This window comes from Hylobates moloch, unplaced genomic scaffold (assembly GCF_009828535.3).
Source record: "Hylobates moloch isolate HMO894 unplaced genomic scaffold, HMol_V3 SCAFFOLD_5, whole genome shotgun sequence".
Classification (NCBI taxonomy): domain Eukaryota; kingdom Metazoa; phylum Chordata; class Mammalia; order Primates; family Hylobatidae; genus Hylobates; species Hylobates moloch.
The window spans coordinates 134,560,183-134,574,205 of record NW_026652280.1 but is presented as its reverse complement, the minus strand read 5'-3'; the positions used below and the strand labels follow the sequence as shown (position 1 = coordinate 134,574,205).

Sequence of the window (14,023 nt, the reverse complement as noted above, 5' to 3'; positions counted from 1 at the left end):
GTAGTGGAAATTACAGGTACCCGCCACCATGCCTAGCTAATTTTTTTTTTTTTGGAGACAGTCTTGCTCTTGTCACCCAGGCTGGAATGCAGTGGCGCAATCTCGGCTCACTGCAAGCTCTGCCTCCTGGGTTTACGACATTCTCCTGCCTCAGCATCCCAAGTAGCTGGGACTACAGGCGCCTGCCACCATGCCCGGCTAATTTTTTGTATTTTTAGTAGAGACGGGGTTTTACCGTGTTAGTCAGGATGGTCTCGATCTCCTGACCTAGTGATCCGCCTGCCTCGGCCTCCCAAAGTGCTGGGATTACAGGCATGAGCCACTGCGCCTGGCAATTTTTTGTATTTTTAGTAGAAATGGGGTTTCATCATGTTGGCTAGGCTGGTCTCAAACTCCTGACCTCAGGTGATCTGAGCACCTGGCCTCCCAAAGTGCTGGGATTACAGTAGTGAGTCATCGTGCCTGGTCTTTAGTAATTTTTTCTTAATGTAATTTTCATTTAGTATCTGTCTTCCTGGATTTTCTTATAGCAATTTGGCTACATGCAATTTTTCAAAGCAAGTCAGTCTTTTATAATGTTTGTGTCAGAGACAGAGCTTTAATTACTTTTTCTTTTTTTTTTTTTTTTTTCTTTTTGAAAGGGAGTCTGCTCTGTTGCCCAGGCTGGAGTTCAGTGGAGCCCTCTCGGGTCACTGCAAGCTCTGCCTCCTGGGTTCATGCTATTCTCCTGCCTCAGCCTCCCTAGCAGCTGGGACTACAGACGCCTGCCACCACGCCCGGCTAATTTTTTCTATTTTTAGTAAAGACAGGGTTTCACCATGTTAGCCAGGATGGTCTTGATCTCCTGACCTCATGATCCGCACACCTCGGCCTCTCAAAGTGCTGGGATTACAGGCGTGAGCCACCATGCCTGGCACTTTTTCTAAAGTCTTTTTTTTTCTTTTTCTTTTTTTTCTGAGACTGAATCTTGCCTTGTCGCCCAGGCTGGAGTGCAGTGGCGCGAACTCGGCTCACTGCAAGCTCCACCTCCCGAGTTCACGCCATTCTCCTGTCCCAGCCTCCCAAGTAGCTAGGACTACAGGTGCCCGCCACCATGCCCGGCTAATTTTTTGTATTTTTTAGTAGAGACGGGGTTTCACCATGTTAGCCAGGATGGTCTCCATCTCCTGACCTTGTGATCCGCCCGCCTCGGCCTCCCAAAGTGCTGGGATTACAGGCATGAGCCATCGTGCCCGGCCTAAAGTTTTAAATATTATTGACTTCTTATAGTTATACTGTGTTATGAGTTGGTCTCTCTTTACTATAATATCGTTATTCTGTTTAGGTGTGGCAAATGTTTTAAGGTTTAATATCTGAAAAATCTTTGAGTGTTGTAAGTAGTATTGAAGCTATTTATTATCCCACATTACTTAAGTGGTTATCTTTCATCAACCCCAAACTTCAGTTTATGCACTTTTAAAAATATAGACTTAGGTCTGCTTTGAGAGCTTGTTTGGAGGGTCTAGCAGGGGAGCACAGCTACTCGTATACCCTTGACCGACGAACAGTCCTCCTCTATCAGAGAAGGTTCTCTTCTACCAAGTGCACAGCTTCGGGAGGGATGTACATGGAGTGGTGAGGGAGAAAAGATCAGCCGAATCAACCCTTTTATCAATGGGGTGACAGGTGTTGCAGCCAGGTCACCCTCGCTTCCTTAATTCTGCTTTGTTAAGTAGGATTGATCACATGGGTGGAACATTAATTTCCAAGGAAAGTTTTATTTAAAAATCTAGCAAATTCACTTAATTCTCATTTTAAACAAGATATTAAATCAGTTTCAAGGTAGTTGTAATGAAATCCCAAATCCTTTTTTTTTTTTTTTTTGAGACAGTCTCACCCTGTTGCCCAGGCTGGAGTGCAGTGGTGCGATCTCGGCTTACTGCAAGCTCCGCCTCCCAGGTTCACGCCGTTTTCCTGCCTCAGCCTCCCGAGTAGCTGGGACTACAGGTGCCCGCCACCACGCCCCGCCAATTTTTTGTATTTTTAGTAGAGATGGGGTTTCACCATGTTAGCCAGGATGATCTTGATCTCCTGACCTCTTGATCCACCCACCTTGGCCTCCCAAAGTGCTGGGATTACAGGCGTGAGCCACCGCACCCATCCCAAATCCTTGAAAAATGAAAATGAGAGCTCTATGGACTGGAAGCAGCATGTCATTGCAAATTTTAATGTGATTTGATTTTATTTATCTTTTTGACTGGTGTCAGCATATGCAGATAAGTCAAGAACATTTATTAAACATCAGTATAAATATAAAATATTTTAAAATGATTTTTCATAACTAAAATCATTAAATGTCAGATCAAAGATGTAGCCAAGCCTTGAAAATGAAATCAATTCTAATGCATGTATCTTATGTTGATTAGGCTGTGCTAGTATGCACACATAAGCTATTGAGAGTTTTCTAATGCTCAACAACCTTGGGGTTACCTTGAGTGATTTATAGGGAGGAATATAAATAATAGCTTTAATCCTGTGACTAATAATGATACTGAGAAAAAAAAATCAAAAGGAACAGCTTATCAATAGGAGTGCTTTTAATTAAAACCTTATAGGAAATAACTCCAAGAACTGTCTAAATATAAGCTCAGATACTTGATTAGTGTGAAATAGAATTTTTTCAGTGTATTTAATTTCAATTTTTACAGAGTTAAACACGAAACTAAATGGTTATGACATCAATTCACTGTTTTTCTTTAGCTGTTTAAGACTTAAAGTGAATTTGTCACTTCATCCTTTGGACTTTTTGCATTTTATCGGATTTAGTGTAATGTTCAGAGAATGAAATGTATAAGTTCTTTAAATAACATTTGTTTCTTTTTTTAAAAAGCTTTCTTAGTTATGGGTGACATCAAACAGGAATAAATAAATTTGTAATTTTAGTACTACCACCTAGGTCTTCTATAGACATGACAAGGATATGATTTTTTTCATGCAAGGTTTGGAAACCGACAAACTTTGTTCAAGCCTAGATTTTAACTTTTTAGAGGAGGATGATTTAGTAAGTGCAGGAGGTATACAAGGAAAGCCTCTAAATAATCTTTGCCATTCAAACTAGAAAGCTAAAGGTAAATGACTAGAGTTTATTAAATTATTTTAGACTTTCATAAATTTCTCTCTCTTTTTTTTTTTTTTTTTTTTTTTGGAGACAGAGTCTCACTGTTGCCAAGGCTGGAGGGCAGTGGCTCGATCTCAGCCAACTGCAACCTCTGCCTCCTAGGTTCAAGCCTTCCAAGTAGCTGGGCAACAGACATGCACCACCAAGCCTGGCTAATTTTTGTATTTTTAGTAGAGACTGGGTTTCACCATGTTGGCCAGGCTGGTCTTGAACTCCTGGCTTCAAGCGATCTGCCTGCCTTGGCCTCCCAAAGTGCTGGGATTACAGGCATGAGCCACCACACCTGGCCTACCAATCACTTTTCTATAATCTGTCCTCTATAACAAAAGTGTGATTTCTTTTTCTAATTTAAAAGTCTTTGGTAATTATTTCTGCTATATATATTCTGTTTTTTTTTTTTTTTGAGATGGAATCTCACTCAGTTGCCCAGGCTGGAGTGCAGTGGTGCGATCTCGGCTCACTGCAACCTACGCTTCCTGGGTTCAAGCAATTCTCCTGCCTCAGCCTTCTGAGTAGCCGGAGCTACAGGTGCACACCACCATCCCCGGCTAATTTTTTTGATATTTTTTAGTAGAGACGGGGTTTCACCATGTTGGCCAGGCTGGTCTCAAACACCTGACCTCATGGTCTGCCCACCTCAGCCTGCCTCAGCCTCCCAAAGTGCTGGGATTACAGGCGTGAGCCACTGCGCCCGGCCTTGTTTTTTTTTTTTTTTTTTTTTTAATCAGACTATGTTCCTATTCAACTCTTCAAGTTTTTTAGTTCAAATTGGCTTGCTGATAATATTTAGTATCTCTGGAACATTATCTCAGTGCTTTGATTGGTGATAGGTATTAAGTAAACTCTATAATCAAATCTCTATGATTATAGATCTTTTTTTACTTCTGTAGTTTTTGTTGTTGTTGTTGTTGTTTTTTGAGACAGAGTCTCGCTCTTTCACCCAGGCTGGAGTGCAATGGCACAATCTCCACTCACTGCAACCTCTGCCTCCTGGCTTCAAGCAGTTCTTCTGCCTCAGCCTCCCGAGTAGCTGGGATTACAGGCACCTGCCACCACGCCCAGCTAATTTTTGTGTTTTTAGTAGAGATGAAGTTTCACAATGTTGACAGGCTGGTCTGGAACTCCTGACCTGGTGATCCTCCTGCCTCGGCCTCCCAAAGTGCTGGAATCACAGGTGTGAGCCACTGTGCCCGGCCTATGGTTAACTTTCTTTGACAGTTTAAAATGAAAACTTTGGTAATAAAGTTTTATATTGAGTTTTTAGGGGAGATGTGAAATTAGAACATTTATAATTAGAATATATGCCACAGTATGCATTTGTTTAATAGTACATATATTATCCACTTTGATCCTCTTAAGGTAGGTGTATACATGCTGTCATACTTCCCTAGAGAAATTAGTTGGCAATGTGTAAGTTGTCATTATTGTTATCGATTTTATTTATTTATTTATATTTATTTATTTATTTATTTATTTATTTATTTATTTATTTTGAGACAGCATCTTGCTCTGTCATCCAGGCTGGAGTGCTGTGGCACCATCTCGGTTCACTGAAACCACTGCCTCCCAGGTTCAAGCGATTTTTGTGCCTCAGCCTCCCAACTAGCTGGGATTACAGGTTTGCACCACCACGCCCAGCTAATTTTTGTATTTTTGGTAGGGGGGTGGTTTTCACCAGGTTGGCCAGGCTGGTCTCAAACTCCTGACCTCAGGTGATCAACCTGCCTTGGCTTCCCAAAGTGCTGGGATTACAGGTGTGAGCTACCACGCCCGGCCTTGTTATTGATTTTAATTGATGTTTGCTAGCACTGATAGAGCTTCTTCACTAATTGAAATATGGTTGTAAGTTTGGTAGTGAAAATATGTATGTTTGTCTTTTAATTTCAAAGGCCAGGAACTTAACGAATAAGCATATATGTGTAGTTTTAGTTTATTATGCTCTTAAAAAATCAGTTATATAAGATTAGAATGAGAAGCAAAATGCTGAGAATTTTATGAGGCATATAGTAGGTGTTTTTATTTTTTAATTAAAATTCCTTGATGCCTTTTGCTAATATCTTTAGATTTTGAGGTGCTAAGTTTTTGGGACTTCTAACTCCTGACCTCAAGTGATCCACCTGCCTCAGCCTCTCAAAGTGCTGGGATTACAGGCGTGAGCCACCGCACTGGCCTTGAGGTGCTAAGTTTTATAATAATTTTGAGCTTAGTTTTATATATTAGAAAACTAAAGTGATGCCCTTGAATTTTTTTTTTTAGTAGAACCCAATCTGGTATATTTGTGCTAAAGAGTTTATATTGTAGGATAATGTAGTTTTAGGTGCATATTTGAATAATTTAGATGTATAGATATACATATATGATCATATTAATAAAGTCTTTTTGGTTTTTGTTGTTTTTTTTTGTTCAAAGCTGAAACCATAATTTCTCCTTTATGATTACGATTATTTTTAGACAGGGTCTGGCTCTGTCACCCAGGCTGGAGTGCAGTGGTGCAATCTCGGCTCACTGCAACCTCTGCCTTTTGGGTTCAAGCGATTCTCTGCCTCAGCTTCCCAAATAGCTGGGACTACAGGTGCACACCACCACACCCGGCTAATTTTTGTATTTTTACTAGAGATGGGGTTTCAACTTGTTGGCCAGGCTGGTCTTGAACTCCTGACCTCAAGTGATCTAACCACCTCAGCCTCCCAAAGTGCTGGGATTACAGGCATGAGCCACCATGCCCGGCCTAATATGTCCTTTAAATGCGAAAGCTACCTGGATGTATATTCTCAAATCTTCTCAGTCTGTCTCCTTCTCTTCCCCCTATGCCTAGCCTGCAACACTTAAGTAATACTTAGCTGAGTGACATTAAGAAGGTTTATGTCATTTTAAATACTTGAATTATTTAAATTAAAGGATGTCATTGAGTGGCATTTAGCCATTTTAGCAATGTCCAGCATCAAACATTTTAGGAGAGGAAAGAACAGTAACACATCCAGTGGAAACTGATGGCTTTTCAGAAGGCAGAAGGTAATTATTAAAATTAGAATGTTTTAAGTTTGAATAATGTTTGGTGTTGACCATCCGTGGTGTCCTGGAGCATGAAACAAATAACACTCAGGTGGTCATGAAAGCTGGCTTGGAGAGACTGATCAAGGCAGTTACTACCAGTTTGGTGCTTTACCTTACTGACCCAGGATTATGACTGGGGAGGATAGCATCAGAAACAATTGTAGGATAAAGAAAGAGAAACCCACTAGCACCCTGTTGGAGAGATCTCTTTTTATGTCTGCTTCTACTGCCAGTGTCAGCTCTACAGTATTTCTAAAGGCAGAGGAGATACTATAAAACCCATTTCTTGCTGTATAGCTGAGGCTGCCAAATAGCTTAGAAGTATTTAATCAGATAGAATCTTTATTATAGAGTTTAGCAAGCACAGCAGACCTTTCCACAGAACTAAAATAGCTTTACTTTTAATAAAAGACTGTATCCTCTCAGATAAATGACATCCCCTTCTCTTATAGTAAATTATTTTTTAAAATTAAGCCTCTTAGGGCTATATTTATGGCTACTTGATAAAAGGTGAGTTTAGCATAATGGATGCTGCTTGTTTGAAACCTTATCTCTGTTGCAACATATTCCTTTTTAAACTGTCAATTATTCAAGCTCTTTACTGTGATGTAACATACTGCACTTTTTGGCCTAAACAATGTAAATTAAAATTTGTGAGTGGATATTTACTCCACTATAGGAAGATAAAGTAATCTTGAAAGCAGGTATCCCTTTAGAAATTTTAGCTGATTCAAAGAGGGTGAAAACCTGTGACTCTAAGGATTTCTTGATATGAGAGGTTGGTAATAAAGGCATTTTCTTGAAATCACCCGTGTATTTCTTTCTTTTTTTGAGACGGAGTCTCGCTCTCTTGCCCAGCCTGGAGTGCAGTGGCGTGATCTTGGCTCACTGCAACCTCCGCTTCCCAGGTTCAAGTGATTCTCCTGCCTCAGCCTCCCGAATAGCTGGGACTAAAGGCATGTGCCACCACACCCTGCTAATTTTTTGTATTTTTAGTAGCGATGGGGTTTCACTGTGTTAGCCCAGATGGTCTCCATCTCCTGACCTCGTGATCCACCCGCCTCAGCCTCCCAAAGTGCTGGGATTACAGGCGTGAGCCACTGCGCCCAGCCCCCACTGTGTTTCTAATATGGAAAAATTATAACTTGGTATTTTTTAAGCTAATAAATATTAAAATATTTATGTGTATACATTTGCAGAAATGTTCCCTAAGTTTATAGAAGTAAAACCAAATGATTCTCCTTCTAAAGAGAATGTAAAGGTAAGTGAATTCTTTATTTGTATCTCTGAATTTTAAAAGTATGTATAACTCATGGGTATAGTAGTAGCTTTCTTTAAAATTGTTTTTAATTTTATTTACACGAAGAAAGTTGTCACTGTTTTTAGCTTATCAACTAAATGTTCAGTGATTTCTTCCTGAAGAAGACCGAATAGGGAAGCTATTTGGCTTCATTTTTCAATAGGATATAACTGTTATATAAGCCAAATGGATAAGCAGAACAAATTCTAGAAGCTTCAGCTTATCCCTGAGAGTCTGAATACAGAGGGATGGCCTTGGTATCCTGAATGAGTGTACAGAACTGTGTGTACAGTGAAGTGAAATTTCTCAAAAGATGGTGGGAGAATGGTAGTTAAGGTTTCTACAGATAAAGCTTATAATTGCCAGCTATCCATTTTGGCACATCTATGTTTGACTAGTAGTTGATGTGCTTTGAAAAGAACAGAAGTGGCCGGGCGTGGTGGCTCACACCTGTAATCCCAGCACTTTGGGAGGCCGAAGCGGGCAGATCACCAGGTCAGGAGATCGAGACCATCCTGGCTAACACGGTGAAACCCCGTCTCTACTAAAAATACAAAAAATTAGCCGGGCATGGCGGCATGCGCCTGTAATCCCAGCTACTTAGGAGGATGAGGCAGGAGGATGGGGTGAACCCGGGAGGCAGAGCTTACAGTGAGCCGAGATCATGCCACTGCACTCCAGCCTGGGCGACAGAGCAAGACTCTGTCTCAAAAAAAAAAAAAAAAAAAAGAAGAACAGAAGTGATTTTTTTACTAGCTCAAGTTGTCATCCTCATATACATTTTTTTTCCCTTCGTACCCCTTCCAAACATAGAATTATTTATGTAACAACATCTACCTAGGTTAGGGAAACACAATAACAAATAATACTGTCTTAAAAGAGCTCTAATTTGTGAAAAAGGAATATAATCACATGGTTAAGAGGTAATATGATTAATGCTATAATCTATATAATTATTTTTAGAAAATGAAGAATGAATGTATACTGCCTGAAGGAAGAACAGGCGTCACACAGGTAATGCTTAAAATGGGTTTTAAAGAACAGGGGAAGAAATGGTTTACTTATAGATTAGGGGCTTATTTTTTAAAATAAGTAATAGCATGAAGAGAGGCAAAAAAAAAAAACAAAAAACCACAGCAAGTATATTCAAAGAAATATGGAAGCTGAGGGTATTTATTAGATGGTTTGGAGTATATAACGGGGCTTTGGACACGTAAGTGAAATTATATATATATTTATTTATTTATTTTTTGAGATGGAGTCTCGCTCTTTCACCCAGGCTGGAGTGCAGTGGCGCGATCTCGGCTCACTGCAGGCTCCGCCCCCCGGGGTTCACACCATTCTCCTGCCTCAGCCTCCCGCTTAGCTGGGACTACAGGCGCCCGCCACCTCGCCTGGCTAATTTTTTGTATTTTTAGTAGAGACGGGGTTTCACCGTGTTAGCCAGCATGGTCTCGATCTCCTGACCTCGTGATCCGCCCGCCTCGGCCCCCCAAAGTGCTGGGATTACAGGCGTGAGCCACTGCGCCCGGCCTATTTATTTATTTTGTTGTTGTTGAGACAGAGTCTCGCTCCGTCACCCAGGCTGGAGTGCAGTGGCACGATCTTCCCTCACTACAACCTCCGCCTTTCGGGTTCAAGCGATTCTCATGCCTCAGTCTCTGGAGTAGCTGAGACCGCAGGCACACACCACCACGCCCAGCTAATTTTTGTATTTTTAGTAGAAACGGGGTTTCACCATGTTGGCCAAGCTGGTCTCGAACTCCAGACTTCAGGTGACCCACTCACCTCAGCCTCCCAAAGTGCTGGGATTACAGGCGTGAGCCACCATGCCTGGCCTTCCCGTTCCTTTTGAATAGGAAGAAGTTATAGATGGTCTGTCTTGCCAAAGGTGTATTAGTGGAATAAAAAATAAATGTCAAGTTATGAAGGAACTTTGGAAGCATTTTTATCTCGATACGTAGCATGTAGAATGCCACCTTTTTAATGGTCTATTTTTGGTCAAAATTTTTTCACTTTCACTCCCTGAGGAAAAAAATGTCTATTTATGGCAAAAGATAGTATATATTAATCCATAGGTTCATGTATGAATGTATATATTTGTGTAGTTCAGAAAGTGAATTTTTTCTTTGGCTGATTTAAACCTGAGCATTAGGCTTTGAGCTTTGGCCTGGGTCTATATTGTTGTAATAAACATTCCTATGGCATTTGTTTTATTCATATTTGCATAGGTGTTACTTGTACACTTGCCTACCTACTCACTCACCCCAATGCCTTGTTAGACAAAGGAGAAAGACTGTCTTCTTTATCTCTGTACCATCTACAACTCAGAGCTTAGTTAGATAAGGCTACTGGGCTTTGCTACTGTAACTTTGCTTGCCACAGAATAGGTGTGAGATTTTAGGTAAGTTGCTTTTATTATTTCTAGAAAATGTAAGTAGAGATAAAAATTATACCTAACTCATAGGATTATTGTGAGAATTAAAGAAAAACCATATAAAGGACTTACCCTGGTACCTCACACATAGTAAGCATTAAATAAATGTTAGCTATTATTACACTACAGCTTTTACTTAATAGTTACCTGAATATTGAATTAGAATTTATTGATAGTCTTGTGGGTTGACCATAATGTAATTTTAAATTTCTCCCCATATGTCTATAATACAGTAAGTGAATTGGTCTCTAGATTTGCTATAAAAGCTTAGGGGTTTGTTTTGTTTTGTTTTTTAGTAATTACAGGAAAGCTTTAAATGAATAGCATTGTTTAATAATATACATGTATACTCATGTAAAATATGCATGCATACTGATAACTAAGATCATAGGCTTTGACTTACTCTACCTCTTATAAGCCATATAATGGCCAAGTTATTTAATGCTTTTAAACCCCAGTTTCCTCATTTGCAAGATAGGGATAACTATACATTATAGATTTGTGTGACTTAAATGATAAGGTATTTTAAAAAGGTAGCATTAAATTATATTCTTGCCTCTTGTGTTTCTGTTCTCTTTGGTATACTTCTTGTATGGTTAAAACTAAGTGATATCTTTGATTTTGTTTTAACAGATAGAATATTCTGTGCAACACACAACCTCTGCCAATACTACCCTTGTTCATCAGACCACACCTTCACATGTAATGCCACCAAATCACCAGCAATTCGCATTTAATTATCAAGAATTAGAACATTTACAGACCGTGAAAAACATTTCACCTTTACAAATTCTGCCTCCCTCAGGTAAGAAATTAACAAGTAAACAACTGTTACTGAGAAATTGACTTCTAAACCTATACATATATGAAAATGTTATAGTCATCTTAAATGTTAAATATCTGGGAAATACCAACAATCATAACTAGTAAATTCCAGGTTACAAATAATCACTGAAGCACATCATTAGAAATTATCTGCTTTATACCTGTAGGCATTCATTATATTTAAAAGAAAGAAAATTATGTATACAGTTCACACCCAATTTACTTTCATGTAAATTATATACATTGGTATGATATATATATACACATGCACTACATATATAAATATTATATATATAAATTATATACACATTTATGTGTATAATATACATACATTTTACATACACAGACAGACACACACACACCTGTTACTGCTGGAGCCCATACTACCAAGTTCTGAGCAGATCTGGGAAATGCTGCTTTAACTTCCATGACAACTATCTGGGTTAGAAAAGTAGGAAAGAATAAGGGAAAGATACTTAGAGATTCTATAGGTAAAGAAATGAAGTTACAGATATATAAAATAGTTTACAGTTAAGGAAACTTGGGCTAGAAATACTTGCCTAAGGGTAGTTCCTATTTATCTAAAACTGGTTAAATTTTTATATTTTTAGATTCATTTGACTTAATATCTTATCAGAAGGGAAAGTTTTGCCTGTCTCAACTTGGTTCTGGTGGGTCGAAGGGGATGTGTGGCACGAAGGGTACTTCTGATAAGAGTTTAGCCTAGAGCATGACTAAACCTTGAGACACTAATGTGTTTAGGCCTAAGTTAAGGGCAGATATGAATATTCCTTGTCTATTCTTCTTCCCTCTAGAATGTGCCCTGGTTTCCACTTGGCCACCCAAGGGCGGAGGTATCTCCCTAGCAGAATAAATTTCCAAGCTGTTTTACTGCAACACAGATTAGGAGGAAGAGGGAGACGTTTTGATCCTTCTTCACAGCTTTCAGTTTAAAAGCTCCCTACTATTCTGTGTGTGTTTGTGTGTGTGTGTGTGTGTGTGTGTGTGTGTGTGTGTTGTTTAAATTTTTTTTTTGAGATGGAGTCTCGCTCTGTCTTGCAGGTGGGAGTGCAGTGGCACAATCTTGGCTCATTGCAACCTCTGCCTCCCGGGTTCAAGCGATTCTCCTGCCTCAGCCTTCTGAGTAGCTGGGATTACAGGCGTGCGCCACCATGCCCAGCTAATTTTTTTGTAGTTTTTTGTTTTTTTTTTTTTGAGACGGAGTTTCGTTCTTGTTGCCCAGGGTGGGTGCAGTGGTGCAATCTTGACTCACTGCAACCTCCGTCTCCCAGGTTCAAGTGATTCTCCTGTCTCAGCCTCCTGAGTAGCTGTGATTACAGGCATGTACCACCACACCCACCTAATTTTTTGTCTTTTTAGTAGAGACAGGGTTTCACCATGTTGGTCAGGCTAGTCTCGAACTCTTGACCTCAGATGATCTGCTTGCCTCAGCCTCCGTATTCTGTGTTTGAATATTCCATTTTGTCTTTAATTAAAGTTATGTCTCTTCATTGTGGGAAAGGGAATGGAGATCAATGGAGAAAATATCTAAGGTCACACTGGAGGGCATTCCAGGAAGAAGAATAAACAAATATCCAAAGTATGAAATATTTATGTCTACTCTTTTTCGGAAATACATTTTCAAGATACTTGGAGAATAACAGAAGATATGATAGCTATAGGTCATGAGTTACCTAGAATACCAGTGCTATTAATTTGTATACAACAAATTGTATACAAATTTGTATACTTTTATTTGTGTACAACAAGGAGCTTCGTATAGGAAGCATAATCAGATTTTATTCAATTTTATTTTATTTATTTATTTTTTTGACACAGAGTCTCGCCCTGTTGCCCAGGCTGGAGTGTAGTAGCACAACCTCTGCTCACCACAACCTCTGCCTCCTGGGTTCAAGCAATTCTCATGCCTCAGCCACCCAAGTAGTTGGGACTACAGGCATGCACCACCATATGCGGCTAATTTTTGTACTTTTTGTAGAGACAGGGTTTTGCCATGTTGGCCAGGCTGGTCTTGAACTCCTGGCCTCAGGTGATCCACTCACCTTGGCCTCCCAAAGTTCTGAGATTACAAGCGTGAGCCACCACACCCAGCCCCAGGTTTTATAATAGGGAAAAAATTGCTGCTTACCATGTAGAGGATGGATTAAGATGATGCTCTGATGTAGTTAGGATCAAGTAAGGACACTGAATGCTGTAGTCTAGGAAATAAATTATTAGGACCAAAACTAACATAGCAACTATAGAAAGGATGTGAATATATAAGGCATTTTTGTGGCAGAATTGATATACTTTGTTAGGATGAATGAGTTACTGGGAGATTATCTAATAGTTGGATTGAAAACAGGAGACAGAACTCATTTGGCACATGTTTGAGATGTTACAGAATATCTAAGTGGAAATATAAAGCTAGAAATAGGTTTCTAGAACTAACAGAGTGTAACAGGAATTACAAATTAGGAATTAACAGTATGTAGAAGCTACTTGAAGCCATAAGAATGCATGAAAACACCCAGGAAAATCTGCAGAGCAGGAAGAGAAAAGCTTAAGGACAAAATTCTAAGAAACAAAACGTCCTCAGTAAAAGTAGAAAAAAATAGTTAAAAGAAGAGGTAATCAATGGTAGAGAAAAAGGAAAAATAGTGTAATAAAAGCCCAGGAAGATAGATTTTTTTTTTAGAAGGAAATCAAAAGTATCACATACTGCAGAGCATTTAAGTAGGATGAGGAATGGAGAGAGAGCATTACATTGGGAATGTGAGAATTTTTACTTTTGCGGAAGCTTTTTTAGTACCCATTGTGATGGGGCAGAAACCAGATTGTTGTAAATTGAGAAGTAATGGAATTTGAGTGTAGTGAATGTAAAGCATTCTTTGAAGAACTTTGTTGGTAAAGAGGATGGGAAGACATTTGTGGCTTTAACAGGAAAATAGATTTTTTGGAGGAGTGAGCAAGATTGTTTTGAGTTTTTTAATTGGAGAGATTTGAACATTTGAAGGCTCATTATAAACAGCTAAAGTAGGAAAAAGTTACTCTTTTAACTAGAGTATGTTTTAGAAGAATGCTAGGGTAGCCTTGCCCTTGAAAAGGAATAGATTATGAAAAACAAAAGTGAGAATGTAGTCAAGGTGTTCTCTTATTCCTAATTTAAGAAAACACCCTATCTATGAAAAGTCAGGCTTTTAATACCTACAACTTCAGTAAGGATCAGTTTATTATATTACTTGAAATT

General features: G+C 39.2%; 1 protein-coding gene across 13 annotated transcripts in view; it reads left to right on the top strand.

Moving 5' to 3' along the window:
• BRDT (bromodomain testis associated) overlaps positions 1-14,023 on the top strand; it is a 70,448-nt gene that overhangs the window by 39,157 nt on the left and 17,268 nt on the right. For all 13 annotated transcript variants that reach the window (XM_058439866.1, XM_058439865.1, XM_058439860.1 and 10 more), the window contains 3 exons: positions 7,411-7,472; positions 8,475-8,525; positions 10,582-10,753. In XM_058439866.1, the coding sequence (XP_058295849.1) occupies positions 7,411-7,472; positions 8,475-8,525; positions 10,582-10,753 (285 nt within the window). The remainder of the gene's footprint in view (positions 1-7,410; positions 7,473-8,474; positions 8,526-10,581; positions 10,754-14,023) is intronic.